The 16,088-nt window shown below is 38.6% G+C and overlaps 1 protein-coding gene across 1 annotated transcript in view; it reads right to left on the reverse strand.

The window, feature by feature from the left end:
* Nucleotides 1–5,444: 5,444 nt before the first annotated feature.
* Nucleotides 5,445–16,088, reverse strand: part of CNTNAP5 (contactin associated protein family member 5) — an 811,336-nt gene continuing 800,692 nt past the window's right edge. The window contains exons 22-24 of the mRNA XM_080798228.1: nt 10,750–10,968; nt 9,166–9,237; nt 5,445–6,599 (exon numbers count right to left, since the gene is read on the reverse strand). Of these exons, the coding sequence (XP_080654354.1) occupies nt 6,403–6,599; nt 9,166–9,237; nt 10,750–10,968 (488 nt within the window). The 3' untranslated portion in view covers nt 5,445–6,402. The remainder of the gene's footprint in view (nt 6,600–9,165; nt 9,238–10,749; nt 10,969–16,088) is intronic.

A 16,088-nucleotide genomic window follows, 5' to 3' on the forward strand; every position in this document is an offset into this window, starting at 1 on the left:
AACCCTGGACACATTTTGCCTCTTCCTGTTGACTGAGGGAAGTGACGGCCTAAGACTTTACAGGGTATCAGAAGGCTTGCCAACTAACAGCTTCAGAAGGAGAAAAGTCTTGGTGTTGGACCTCCCTAAATGGGAAGTCCCTCTTACACTATAACTATGCTGCTTTAAAGCAAGGTTTGTTTGTGTTTTTTGTTTTTTGTTTTTTGTTTTTGCATGGATATTTAAGGCAGGGCAAGGTTACATAAGTTGACACTGCCGTTCAAATAGAAGAGACCATGTTAATATTTCATGTAAAGCCTTTGGGATGGGGTTGACTAAAATGGAAAAATATGACTAGGCAGATGCCTGATAATATTATCCCTAAAACTTTCACTGAAAGTTCCTACTATTGGGCCTTCCAATGAGTCTGCAGGGCAATGCAATGCTCCTCTTGCATGCCTAGAACCTTGTTCATATCTTCGGAGGCTGCTGCTGGCATCTGAAGCATGACATAACATGATGCAAATGAAAAGAAGACCAGGATTTAATTATGAAACAATTAGATTCACCTTTGATCATGGTCTAGTACTACTCTCCCAATTTTATCATGGTATTTTGTAAAATTTTCCGTGAGTCACTGGGAATGATTGAGAAAGCCAGTGTTCCCAATTAGTGTTAGATGGTGCGTTCCTGGTAGTATTCGCTGTTAGGGATGGAGAGTATCACATCTTCTTATAATGTGTCATCCTACGGCAGGACCAACGAAGGGGAAAGAAGGACCCCTAGGCTGATTTCAGGATCTCCAGCCTTCCACATATGTGAGTTTTGATTCAGGACAGTGGATCTAAAGAGTTTTTTGACAGTTTATTTCCCTTAAAATTGTGTCTGGGTGTTCAACCTGAGCAGGGTATGTCATTGTAGTGATAGCACTAAAGCATCCTGGGAAAATCTTGATGAAATAAAAATATTGAAAAAGAAAAAGATGTGGTTGGTGTAGGGCTGGGAAGGGTCAAAAAAATGTCATGCAAATGTGGGTAATGAATTCTTCATGCATACCCCATGATATTGCCTCTTTCCCTAATGTGTAAGACAACTGTCTAAATGTACTGAAGGAACTCCTGAATTAGGAGCCAAGAAAGTGGGAAGAGCTGCTGCCACTGATCTATGGTGGGAACAATAACCCTCCACACCTGAGACGGCCACCGCCTATTGCCACAGATTCCCTCCTCCACCTCAGCACGTTCTCAGCAGGTGTGGTCAAAACACCAACACCAACTTTTGCCTTTACCCTTGCTCATGTCTGCTCAGCCACTTTGTAGTCTATAAACATTACAAAAGACAGACAACTAGCTTACAAAGTACAATATTTCACTAAAAAAAATGTGCTTTTCTGTTCTTCCTCAGAGTACCTTAGTGCAAAATAAGAGAAAAATCACTCAAACATAGCAAGAGTTCAATATTAAAACCTCATATGAAGGTTTCAAACAATTGCCAACTCAAGAAGAAATCTATCCCTACAGAACAGATGTGTATATGTGACATCCTGGAGAAACCTGGACTAACAGCCCTATTTTACAAAGTCTTTATATATGTGTCTGTTTATACTGTTTTTCCCTTTAAGAGGTTCAACTACTCAGGATTTGTGGGAGCAGAGATGAAAACTGGGGACACCCAAATCTACAAACTATATGCTCACCAAGTAAGGGGGTTGATGAGGGGAAGAAAGGACAAGTTGAGAAAGAAACAAGAACAGTATGTGAAAGAAATTCTATTACACTAAGTGTTTTTTTTTTTTTTTCAAGAAAACATTTTCAAACTGCATGAGAGACATGAAATAGCACTCAGTTATCCTCCATGTATTCTGAAAGTTTGGGGTTTGCTTACACCTTATTCCATTAACCACTTTCACATCTGCAAAAACAAGGAAATCTCTTTATTTACTTGATCCACTTGCAACGTGTAAGACAATTGAAGCCTAAGTATGTCAAAGCCTTCAGGCTAAAGAAAAATGAGTAGCAGAACTACACACTGTCTCAAATTCCCCTTGGCAGGCTGGTGTTACAATGTGGATTTGATGGATTGCAGTTATGGGGGAATTCAAAAGAACCCAGGGCATTGGTGGACAAACTGTCAAGGCTTTTTAAAGAAAGATTTCAATAGCCTGGTTTCTATTTCCCTGAATATCTTGGAGAAGACACTCTGTTTTTAGCTTCCCAGTGTGGCTCCTCTAAGTGAATGAGCTTCCTGCAGAGAAGAGACAGGTGTGACTTTCCAGATTGGAAAAATTCACTCAGGGCACAGAGGTGAGACCTCACTTAGATGGACAACAAGTTTTAGTCAGTTATTTGCTTGAAGATACTTCATCTAGTTCTCAGAGATCATGTTAAGTAGAGTCAAATTGTTTGTGGGGACAAAGAAGGGTTTTAGGAGGGGTGGAAGGACAGCAGACACCTCAAGGGGCATTCAGAAGAGCAAATGAGACACAAGAGGTCATAAACACGTGGCTTGAAAAGAACAGAAAAAAAGAGGAGGAGGGGGGTGGAAGTGGAGATTGCTGTCCCTATCCCACAGAGAGTCCCCAGGCCATCACTGTCACTGTCAGGTCTGACTGATGGGAAGGAGGATTTCAGAATACCCCAACCTGAAATGAAGCAAGAATGGAGAGAATTGGGCTTCCTACAAGGTACTTTACAGACAAGGACCATCATTTCCTGCTGTTCCTAAAGAGTTAATCCATCTCCCTCTACAGAAAACTATCTGAATAGATAGGTATTTGCTTTGAAGAAGAGAAACAAGGCAGTTTATTGAAGGTAGAATATACAAGAAAAAATTATGAATATTTTCCCAAAATTTATCCATTTATGCGTCTAGCCAAATCTTTGCAAAAATGATTGTTCAGGACCTTCACTCTACATTCTATAGAACAATATGTACCTCCCCTGATAGACTTCGAGCCCCTCCAAGGGCAAGAACAAGGTATAATTTAAATGTGTACAGGCCATGTCTAGTGCAACCCTTGGAGTACTGGGCATTCAATAAATAAGTCATAATGAATTAAGAAAGGGAAGAATCTATTTCTTTTGTTCCTATCCTGCTCCTGCTACCTTGTGGTGGGCCTGGGGCTAACAGAGGGTAGAAGTCAGATTAGTACCACCTTTGTCATTACTAATGAGAACAGAAACTTTCATAGAATCAGGCTCAGGACCCTTAAAATAAATCTCCCATATGAAGTTTAGAATGAATAGAAGAGGCTAAGCTATCCATAAATATATATCTAGAGAAGTGAGAAATGTCTAATGCTCTAGATGAATTCTCATAGAGACCACGGCAGTCTAACCTATATGCACAATGAGTGATGCGGTGGGTGTTGAATATAATTTAGGGTAAGCAAATGTACTGTTGCTTACATAAATAGGCTTGTTTTGTGGGAATATCAATAAAATATCCCCCTTAGAGTGTGAAATTGCATAGGTGCTTTTGGTTTTTCTGTAAAGGGACCACACTCCGTAAAATCTTTTTGTAATCACCAGTTACCAAGGACTGAGTGTTACCGTGGAGGGTTGTGGTGATCCAGCTGGTGGAGCATGTCAGGAACCTCGATTACCCAAGCAGAAAACAGTGGTTAAGGAGGGGACAGAATGCTTTCAGTGACTCTTTGTTTTAGATTATAATCACTCGAAGATCCAAACACTCACACACTTGAACAATTGCACAAGACTACATGGATTTAGTACCACTGAGGAAAGATAGGCAGAGTTAGCACTTATTTCTGAGTGAAAATTGTGTTTTGCTTTGGAGAGAGCAGCTTGCTTGTTTCCACATACATCTAGTGAAAGCTAGTGTTCTCTGGGGTTATGAAACAATCCAACCCTGTAAAAGTAATTCTGGTTTAGCCCTGAGACTCTACTTGTAAGAGTAGATTGCACGGTCTTGGCATTGGTTTCTAGGTCTGTGATACATCATCATGTGTATGTATACATCGTCTACGTCAGCAGGGAGGTGTGCTGGTGGATTCTGCGGTGCAGATGTGGCAAGGATAGAGCTTCACAAATTCTTTACCCTACAGAGCTCCCTACGAGCATATGCAGGTAGATGAGGAAAGCAAATACTCCGGGTTCCCCATTTCTTATATCAGCACTATGTCAGCAAAATAGAGTTCTCATTTTTCAGAGACTTGAATAATGAGGGTTTCCAGTTTTATTACTCATGCCTTCCTTTGCCTTTCCACTTCATTATTGGAGATGCTTCAGGCTAAACCCACTGCACTTCATGGTAACTTTTATTTCAGGGGACAAAGGACTGTGTACCCAAGCGAAAGGCTGACTTATGCAGTCTTTTTATGGAAATAGAAAATAGTGAAAACTGGAAATAGGGGTGGACAGAGCAGGAGCAAACAATATTTAAAGATCGTTCCTCTTATTAATGGATCATTGATCTAATTTAAAAAAGCTAGAAGAAAAAAAAAAAAAAAGGATGCCCATGTTGGAATCACTTTAAATAAATCGACTAGAAAAATCATATAATGGAGTGATTAAGAATCCACAGAAAGTTTTAAGAAGAGAATGTATACTTAGAACATGAGAATGTATACTTAGAACATCTTAAAGTTGAGAAATATGATTACAAGCCGAATCCTTCCCCATGTGCTCAGACACTGAAAGAAAACCCTGAAATGGATTTGAAATGAGATGGAGTTAATGAGTTCCTTATTGGGAGCCTGACCACGCAGGAGAGTGTTAAATAATCAGAGGCAAGAGACACTCTAAGAGCAAGATGGAATTTCTGCTAACTGTCAAGGCTGGCAAACTGTGATGTGGTAATTGTTTCCCAAACCGAATCTGTCTTGTAAAGAGAATCGGCAAGTACTTTCCACATCTGTGGATCATTATACTGGCATTCCCAGCATTCTGGAGGACTGATATTGTTTTCCCCTTCTCTTTTTCTACAGGGTGGCCCAGAGGCAAAGAGTTAGACCAATTGCCATAGCAAAAATCATCAGGATTCTTACCACTACTTCACGGATGAGTTTGAGATGTCTTTTTGAAGGATTAACTGTGTTTCTTCAAAACTTTGTTATCAAGAGGGGCAAAGACCCTGAAACTTACCATCATCTCATCTGGGAGTCTATGCCTATAAAAAGATGTGTGCAGGGGGGCATTATATCCATAGGGTGTAGATGACTTGAAAACGTGATGTACTCTAGAAACTACGGACTCCTCAAACTAAGCAGTAAGGGTTCGCTAGACAAACCATAACACCCCATCAATCAGTATATCCAGAGCCTCCCAGAGAATGGCTCCATGGACAGAGGTGGGGTCATTGTGTTTGCCCTAAAACATGAAACCTGCATTCACTTTATTCACCAGATCTTTGGTGAGTGGATGGAAGGGAAGAATCCTGCTTGGTATTTCTCTTCTTTCATGCAGTTTTTTTTTTAATTATTATTTTGTTTTTGTTTTGTTTTTAAAGCTCAGTTAAGATGGTTTAAGCTCTTTCATGAAACTGGGTACTATTTTAGACTTTTATTAGAATTTCTTTATGCTGAAATACATATATATATATCTCAGTATAATAATTCCAGGAATAACCTATCTAACATTTCTTACAAAATTGGAAGAGGCATTTTTGAAGTTATAGAACATCTACTTCCTAGCAGCTTTCTTTTTTACCTTCTAGTTTCAAGCTACTATTCCCCATGCTTCCCTCAGGTTTATGCTATTGTGTGCTGTTCTAAAGTGTCAGCCCCAGGAGAGAGTGGTAAGAAAGGAGCAAAGGAATAGTTCATTACTATCAGGAATCCTATATTTGAAATACTCAAGGGATAAGAGTCAAAGTGAAAAAAGGTGATGAGTTAGGGCTATGGGCGTCCTATGGTAAGGAAAATCAACACAAAACAAACCTCTCTTATTCCTTTGAAAGTGTCACTGAAGTGAACCAGGCCTTTAGCATCTTTTTTCTTTACCCTGAGTTCCCTGGTAGGAATGAACTTGAGGTGGGGGAGGATGTCAAGGATGAGTGTCATACGCCTAAGTCACAGAGCTCAGGTTCAAAGTAAGCCTGAGGTTTAATGCGAGACAGAACTGCTGTGGAACTAAAAGAGTGCATCTTACTTAGAAACTGGAAATACAGAACTAAATATGCACATGTGCACACATGTGTCTCTTCTTTGTCTAGAGGAGTAAAGTCAGTCTCTTAAGTGATCATTATCACCACAATAAGTTTGTCAGAAAGGAAGGCAGTGGCCATAGCTGCCTGGTCTTCTGGGCTGGATCAAGGGGATAGATGCTATGGTTGATACCAGTATGTGCCAAAAATAATTGGCAAACAGACAGGAAAAGGAGAATGACCAAAATTAAAAGATAGGAGAAAGGAGAAAAATTTAACAACAACCCAAAAGAGAATATTAGGTGACCCTGCAGGTTTTCAGATGAAATATTCCCGCTTACACTCGCTCACTGTGTTCTGCAAGTCAATGTCATTTCTAAAAGAACTGTCCAAATTTTCTGGGTATTCCTTCTCCTTCATCTGGTTAGTACGGTGTGACTGCTTATGCTGGTAAAGGAACCGGGTCATGATGCCGATGATAGAGAAGATGATGAATATCACCACCGCTATTACTCCTGTCGATAAAGAGGAAAGAAAGAGAGAAGGAAATCATCAGATCATGCACTCAAAAGAGGTGATTCAGTCTAAACAGGGAAGCCACTTAGGTGAAAGAAGCAAAAGAAACCAAACAACCAACTCTGCTGCATGCCCAGAACTGAAGTCCAGCTGAAATGTGTTCAGTCTTCAGTTACTAAAAAATTCTCCTCTTTCAGACTGGCCAGGAAGAAAACCAGTGTAAATCAGAGAATGCCATCATATAAACATGGACTCAGACTGGCAAAGGACTTCTTAATTATTTCTTCAAGACTTGATTTAAAGAATGCAACAGAATCATTTAATTAGCACATTTGTCATGTTTAATCATTTCCTACTTCTTGCAACTGAGTATTTCAGAACTACTTTAGCACCCTGGAAAACCATGGTGAAGTGTCCCAGACTTCAAAACATGCTCTCCTGATGTAAATTCACTTAAGGTATATGTTTGTTTTGCTGAACATGTTTTGTTAATAATGACAAACTTCCCAAACATGTAGGGTGTACCTACACTGCTGTGCACTCTGCTAGGCATGGGACAGCTCAGAGAGAGCATGCCTCTGTCGTTCAGAGACTGAGAGTCAACTGAAATGTCAGTCTTCTTCCAGTTAGGTCAGATTTCTGCCTGCTTTGACTGCATGTGATTTTACTGCATCTACTCGGCAAGTTGCCCTCGCTGACTGGAAGGTCTTGTCTGTACCTTTGCCAAGAAGCCTCTCGGGATGCTAAGAGCAAAGTCAGCAAAAAGAGGGTGAAAATGTAGGAACTGGTGACTTTTAAAGAGAGAATGGTTCTATATATGAATGTAGGATTTTCAACATTAAAATATGAGAAGTATTTATGATATTTAAATATGTTTATTCCCAAGAAAGCACATATTTTACTGTTTTTGTTTTTCTTTCTAAATAGAATGGATAGTGATGAAATACGTTTCTTTTAGAAAGATAGTTTTGGACATCCTGTATCCTGATTTACATAAGCATGGGCATTTAAGAGTTAAATATATTGGCTGCACATTTTCTCCTGATTTGTTTTAGAGCCGGGGCCATGATTAAGACTGCATGCTTTTTTTTTTTTTTTTAAATATTCAGAAACCAATATGCAGCATTTTCCCTGACTATTTTAGAATAAGGCAGAGTAAAACCACCTAAGTTGACAAACGTGAATACACTGGGTGGAAGTGAGTTACTCCCCTGACCGGGGTGCAGCTTTATGGGATAAAATACGGAATCAGTTTCCACTCCTTCAGTACACAGACTGTTCAGAGTTAGAGGGGTTTTCCCAAGGGACTGGGATGCCTTTCCCGTTCTTAGAGGCTCACAGAAGCATATAACTGGGTGGGAAAATGTCAGCAGTCACAAGTCTTTTCTCCCCCTGTCAAATGTGAAATTTTAGGAAGAGAAACAGGCACTACATTCTTTCCTGTGTGTCTTGCTTCCAAACAAAAATCAGGTTGGACCCTCTTCCCTGAAGCAGAAATTCAGGTCAGACATTTTAAGAACTTCCCTAACATGGTTTTCACTCCTCACAACTGCATTATAATGGTGCACTTCTGTGCTCCCACAAGCATTTGCACTTCCTCCCTCAAAATATCATTTTCTAGTTCCGTTGTTGCTGTGAGTTCATTGTGGACAACATCTATGGCTTTCACCCATGTATTCCTATGCTCAGCACGGGGCCTGACCCATAGCTCAGATTCATTAAATAGAAGTTAAATGAATGGATACTGCTGACTTTTAAAAGAACTCCATCTGGTGTGGATCCGCTAATTTAGCCTGCCAGAGGTAGCAATGGGGGTACCTGCTAGGACTATGGTTCTTGGATTGCAATGAATTCAGTCTCTCATGGACATCTTATATTAAACAAGGTTTGGGAACCATTCTGTGTTGCAAGTCCCAGAAGGGGGGTGGAAAAAAAAAAGCAAAAAATAAGTTACTGAAGGCAGCAGCCAGGCTGTGGCAGGATAAAAAGGGGTGAGACCGACAGGCAATGAGAAAATGGAAAGAAAGGGGAGGAAGGAGGGAGAGCTGAGCTCACAGCAGAGCAGACAAGATCTGTATCCATAACCATATGTGCTGCTGGATTGGAAACTCCATTCCTGTGGGCTTCACCCTGCTCATTAGATCCGACCCAAATCACTTGGTGGAGAAAACCAACAGGACTGGAGTTTCACCCATCTGTCTGACCCAACATGGCTTCCTCCCATATGTTTTATTGGTGTGCTTTGTTTGTACTTTAGGAAAACTGACAACTGGATGAGATGAACAGAGAGCACACTGCCTGTCACTAAGTAAATGTTCTAGCTCTTGACTCAGTAGTCAGCTGCCTGATGGATCAGGACAGGATGAATCCATGGTGATGGGGATGATAGGGGAAAGGGTGCCTTTGATCACGTCCATGACTATTCATGAAAAAGCTCATGGTCTGGAAGATCATGCAGGGTCCTGGATGCCAGATGGCTATAATTAAGGAAGGAATCAAATAAATTTCTCCCAAGTACAGAATCATTTATGACCCCTCTGCTTTCAGCAATAAGGAACGATTTACCTCCAATGACCGCCGAGTCACTTCGAACAGCATTAGTGAGTGGTTCTCGCTCATCTGTCTTCCCAAAGGGATCTGCAAGGAGTAAAAGACATGGCATTTCACTCCTCATTCCGGATACAGGAAGGAGGTGTACAATATGGATTTGAGATGACACATCTGTGGATTACACCAAGTGCTCTCAAACAGTTGTGAGCTTACATTTTTTTAGGAACCCAAACAAACATACACACAAAAAAGCTTCTGAGGTACACAACTTCCACCCCATAGTTCCATAACTATTAGCTTCTATGTCAGCTATAAGATAGTGGGCTGAAACAGATGATGGTAGAACCCACCCATATCTGCTTTTGCCTACAGTTTACTTCTTGGCCTAACCTAGAGGTCCCTCTCTGCTTTGTTGGACCCTCCCTCCTCATGACAATGACCTCTTACCTCAAGCATACATATGATTTCTGCTTCAGATGTTTCTTTAGCTGCACAAGGATCCGGAGTCCATTGACAGGGAAAGACAAAAGTGCTGGAGGATGAACACCCCCAAGAAACCCTCACTGACAGAGAGAGGCATTTCACTACACGTACATTAACATGTATGATAGAAGAAGAAAGAACATCAAATTTGAAGGCATGGAGAGCTGGCTTTGAATCTTGATCTGCCACTTGTTGGCCTGGTGACAGTAAGTTAGATGCATTTTTAAATAACAAATCTGCAAATGTATTAAAATGGGGTAATGATACCCATATGCATATAGCACACATGGAATTTTCAAGACCTATAGCACCTGCCATCAGTATCCCTGTATCCTCAAGGAAATGCCTACAACGTGACTATTGTTTTTCCTGTTTCACAGATAAGGAAATTAGATTGAAGCTACTTAGTAACTTGTCTGGAGTTATAGAATTTATCCATGGCAGAATCAGAATTCAAATCAAGGCCAGTCAACTGTCCCATTCTTTTTCCTTCTATTATACCTCACTACTGCCAGGAAAATACCAAGCTTGGTGATGAATAGGCAGCAGCAAAACTCAGTTCCCTTTCTTTGTTCATGATTAATAACTTATTTGACAGTTGATTACCACACTTGATTAAGACAAATCCTAGGGATATTTCAAGACACTATGATGATGGTGACTAAGGAAAGACAGAAAAGGTGTTTTAGGGAGTAGTAAAATAAGAGAAGATTTATGGATGATAATAGTGTGGGACTTTCCTATTATTATGGAGGGCTGATTTTAGTTACATGAATTACATTAGTTCAACAACCAGCCTTCCTCTTTCTGACCCTAAATAGAATAAATAAATAAATAAATTTTATATATTTTTATATATATATGAGTATTAAGTTCTAACTACTAACTATTGAGTTCTAACTACTCATCTATTAAAAGTAGATGAGTATAATATTAAAAGTATTATATTCAATACATATAAAATTCAACCATGAGAAACCAGTCATAATTCTTAACTACCTGTAATCATATAAAGTAAGGACTTGTGTAATACTAGCCTTCAACCTAGAACTTCTTGAAGATATCAAAAGTAGTGCTACCAGAAGAAGGCAGTTCCCTGGGTATTCTCCTGTGTACCTGATGAAGAGTGAACTGTGGTCACTGCATTCACATCCGCATCCATCATGGAGCCACAGCTGGATTCCATCAGGATCCCATGGACAGTCACAGGTGCAATGGTGGTGTGACGCAGGGCTGCCTTCAGGGGTGCTACCTGGTTATACTGGACTGAAGACAGGCATCCAACAAAACCCAGGGTGTTGGCTTTGGCAACTACAGAATCCAGTCCAACATGGTCTGCAACATGAAAGACACGCCTATGTTTTGTGTTTGTTTGTTTGTTTGTTTGTTTTTCAAATTATGCTCTATATCCTTTTTAAATAATGTTTAAAATTACAGAACTCACCTTACAATTCTTTGAGTAAAGGAAACCATCCCCTGTCTCTCCTCGTCTTCTCTCCCCAAGACTTACCCCACACTATAAGCATCAATTTATCAACCACATATCATGGAAAACTGTTAGGGCCATCTCTGCTTTGAATTAATATTTCAAACTTCCAAATTCTCATTCATATATTTTATGAACTGTAACAAAGACTTAATAAATCTGTTCTACACTCTGGATGTTTTATAAAATTCTTTCATTATCCCCATCACCATTTATCTATGGATGCTGGGGATTAGTTCAAGAACACTACAGTGCTCATTACATTGCACTCAAAAATGTCACAAGTAAAAAGAAAATGAAAAGAGGTAAAGAGAACAGAAGTCAAAGTGGCCCTTCCAGAAGTTTCTCATGCTCAGTGTTGTGTGTGGACTGTATAAACTGACCATCTACTCAATATTTTCACCTGCTTAGTTCTGTTCATGGTACTGATTGAGGGGCACTGATTTTCTGATAGCAATCTCCCAAAGTATTTTTGAGTCTTTCTAAAAGGTGAAGAGGCAATCATTTGCCTCTTCTAGCGTCTTATTTTCTTCAAGATTTGTATTAAGATTACTCAGTAGCCTCTTTCTCTCTTTTAGCAAAGATCATTTGAACAAATTGCTAAGACGCAATTACATAAAACTTGAATACACATGAACTGCTTCTTTTTTTCTTAAGGTGTAACAGTTTCAACCTACCTAGATGGTTCAAATAGTTATTGTATTATCATAATCTATTTATCTTCTGGAAGAAGACAAGGACTTCCCTTTCCACTCAGCAGGGATTATTTTTTATTTCAAATCTATAAATGGTCAAAGTGCCTCCATGTATCTCCAAGTGAGAATTATTTTGGTAGCATGTAGAAAGAGATGTGATAAGAATATGGAAGGAAAGGAGGAATTAACACCCTTTATAATGCCTTTTCTAGTTTTGTGCTTATATTCTCTGCCTTCAACACCCATATTAATCTCACTAGTTTATCATCCCTCTCTTCTTACTGGAGAAGGAAAGAAACCATGTGTATTAATTTTATGCAGCCATTATAACAAATTACTGCAAATGTAAACAATTTAAATTAAACAATGTAACACAACACAAATTTATTGTCTTATAATTCTGTAGAAGTCTGACATAGGTCTCCGTAGGCTAAAATCAAGCTGCTGGCTTGATTTTAAAACCTCTTCTAGAGGTTTTAGGGGATAAACCTTTTTTTTTTTTTTTTTTTTTTTTTTTTGCCTTTTCTAGCTCCCATGAGCCACCTACATTCCTTGGCTTGTTGTCCTCTCCTCAGATCTTCAAAGCCAGATCTGTTGCATGTCTTTGTGTCTTTCCTCCATAGTCACTCCTTCTAATTCTCTCCTGTTGTTTCCTTTTTTCACTTTAAAGACTCTGGTGAATACAGTGGGCTCACTCAAAAGTTTCGGGTTATTCTCCTTATTTTAAAGCTAGCTGATTAGCAACGTTAATTTCATTTGCAACCTTACTCCTCTTTGCCACTTAACCTAACGTATTCACAGGTTCTGAGGATAGGACTTGGGTATCTCTGTGGATCATTATTCTTCCTACCATTACATGTCTGAGATACCATGAGAATTTTCCGGGTAATGATAATGAAAATTTAATAGAGATGTAAAGTGACACTTCTTCAAAAGTAAAAGAAAGTTGGAGCAGGGGGAGGAAACTACTGATTTCCAAATATTCCAATAAATATCCTAGAGTAGTGGTACATATTTGTTACTCATAAAAGGATCACACATATGTTTATGTTTATTTCTCAATATGGCCTCCATATTGACTTTCTCATAAGAGACTTTTTGAATATTGTTATGTAACAGTTTCCCAGGCCAAAAAGCCTTCTTTAATGAAGACAGCGTACTTTTGCCAAATGGCACTACAACTCACTGTACCCTGCTATAATTCCAAATACACATTCACTACTGATTGGTAGTTCTCAAGGGGTAAAGTTAGAGATTAGAGCATTTAAAAGAAGAGGCAGAAGACAGGAGAAGAAAAGCAGAAACTGACATGAAGTTTTTGCATTGTAGGATTTCAAACCAGTGACATGTCATTGTCATTATGCCTTAAGGGTCTAAGTCAAAAGTGCCAGATCTCATTCCCAGAACCCAGTTAGAAAGAACCCTAGATCAGGGCCAAGGTCCTTGGAGGACATCATTCTAGCGACTGCTAGGAATACAAGCTCCAGGAACAAGAAAAAGCACATGGATAAATTGGGGGAAATGACAGACAATGACATTCTCTTCTTAAAGGAAGAGATCTTTTGAATAAAGTCTTATGTCTAAAGTGTACTTATTCTAGGTGTATAATAAAGATAGAAACCTGGAGATGTTTCTGAAAAGAAATGAAGAGGATAAAAATCCCTGATAGGAGAAAATACTCCCAGTACGGGGCCGTATATAGTGATTTCTCAGATCTTTACATATATGGAGAGGTTAATTAATTAATTAATTAATTAAAATATATATTAGGATGACTCCAAATTATTTTTTCTTCATATAGCCTTGTTAATTAATATGTGGTAGGGAATAATCATTTACTAAAAGAAATTTAAAAGCTACAAATACTCAGCGGTCCCCATCTATTACAAGTACCTATTATATAACTATGTAATAACTGGTTTTAAAGTATTTTTCTTTTTCCCTCAAAAGCTCTTCCAGATATTTGTTACTATTATCCAAAATTTACAAAGGAAGACACTGACACTTAGAAAGGTAAAAAGATTTTAAAAAGACAATGTAGAGAAGTTGAGGCTCAACTACAGTTCAGGTTATAACTTGAAACACAGGATTTTTTTTTTTTTAACTCTTCCTGTCAGTTAACCTCCCTCTGCTGGAGACACCTGGTTTGAATTCTATTTCCACCACTTTCTGTGGATTACTGACTAAATAAACCTTTCTGGGATTTAATTTCTACAACCAGAAAATGGAGATAGAAATGCTAACTTGTTGTCAATCTCTTTTACTCTTTATATGTCTTTAAGATTTGCTTATTTATTTTACAGAAAGAGAGTGACAAAAAGAGAGTTCAAGTGGGTGGAGGGACAGAGGGAGAGGGAGAGAGAGGGAAGCAGACTCCCCTCTGAGGACAGAGCCATATGCTGGGCTGGATCTCATGACCCTGAGATGATGTGCCCTGAGCCAAAACCAAGAGCTGGATGCTTAACCAGCTGAGCCACCCAGACACCCCTAATTCTTTTTATTTGTAACTGCAATTGAGTTGACATACAATAGTACAGTAGTTTCAGGTATATAACATAGTGAATCGATAATTACATATTTTAGAACATACCGCGAGTGTAGTTATCATTTGTCACATGTTAGTAAAATATTATTGACTACATTCTCTATGCTGCACTTTTCAGCCCTGTGACTTCTTTATTTTCTAATTTAAATTTTGTACCTTTTAACCCCCTTCACCTATTTTACCCATCACTCATCTCCCTTTCCACTGGCAGCCACCAGTTTGTTTTCTATATCTATGGATCTGATTCAGTTTTTTTGTTTGTTTGTTCATTTGTTCTGTTTTTTAGATTCCATATGTAAATAAAGTCATATGTTATTTGTCTTTCTCTGTCTGACTTACTTCACTCAGCATATTACCCTCTAGGTCCACCCATTCTGCTGAACCTAGCAAGGTCTCATCATTTTTATGGCTGAGTAATATTCCATTGTACATATATAACACATTTTTTATCTAGTCATCTGTCCATAGATATCTGGGTCCATATCTTGGCTATGGTAAATACTGTAAAAAATAAAATAAATAAATAAATAAATAAAACAAAGCAAGACAAACAAAAAAACAAAAAATTTGACTTGCTACATTAATTTGGAAACACTCAGCTTTTGAAAGAAAAGTTATGCCCCTCTATTAAAGGAAGTGGATTCTTTTAGCCACATAATGTACAGCTCTTCCACATGGTCATGAGTATTTGACACTAAGAGTTTAGTTGAGCCAATCCAGGCTAATTTTAGGCAGGAAGTTTATTCTGGATTAAAAAAAAAAAAAAAAAAGGAGAAAAGATCAGCAATTTACCAAAAACAGACATAGCTCTAGGATGTAACATGACATTTGCTATATGTCAAAAGCCATTTATGACTTTTGAATCCTAAAGTGTCAAAATACAAGCCATACAGACCCATTCAACCTGCGCTTATAAGAGTAAAATGTTGTACCAACATAAAATATAAAGGAAGATGATATTAATAGAATGTATGAGCAGTATATACAAGTAAAGAGTTTTTCCATCAAGAGTTCATTGTGGCTTTCAGGTAAGACAGAAGTAGTCTGAAGATGTAACTACCAGGAGTATCCAAAGGCTAAGAACTGTAGCCTACAGATAAAGATTTTTAACCCTTAAAAGGGAATAATAAATGGTATTAAAAAATACTTGGCATTTACTTAATGTGTTATGCTTTTCATGGTATGTTCATTTTGTGTACCTTATGAAAATATTCATCCTTGTGAAGTGACAAGTATGAGATAGTTATATACAATTACCAGTTATTAAAACCAAGACATAAGATCAAGAAATTGTCTACAACAAATTTAAGGAGTCCCTGGCCAACCCAGGCCTAGAACTTAGGTCTCCTGGACTTTATCTTTTTTTTTTTTCCTTCCCCATTATATCATACTTAACACATTTCTGTAGGTATTTATTTTTGATAACAAGAAAAGAAATCTTACCTCTGTAGCATGACTTACAGCCATTCACTGGCTCATCTGCCTCTACCCATCCACCCCATCTGGATTATGGACAATCTGAACTACCTCGTCTTAACCTTGACACCTAAACAGGAACACACTCTGCCTAGAAGGCCTTTCTGTCCCTTAAATACATGGAAAATATCTTCCCCTTCACAGTAAAACTTACATCTGTTTATTGGCCACCCATGGCAACCATTCAGTCTGAAAGAGTGGACTTAACAATTGTTAGCAAACAGACATTTCCCTATCTCTGTGAGTTTTCATT

Source organism: Martes martes, assembly GCF_963455335.1.
Source record: "Martes martes genome assembly, chromosome: 3".
NCBI classification, from domain to species: domain Eukaryota; kingdom Metazoa; phylum Chordata; class Mammalia; order Carnivora; family Mustelidae; genus Martes; species Martes martes.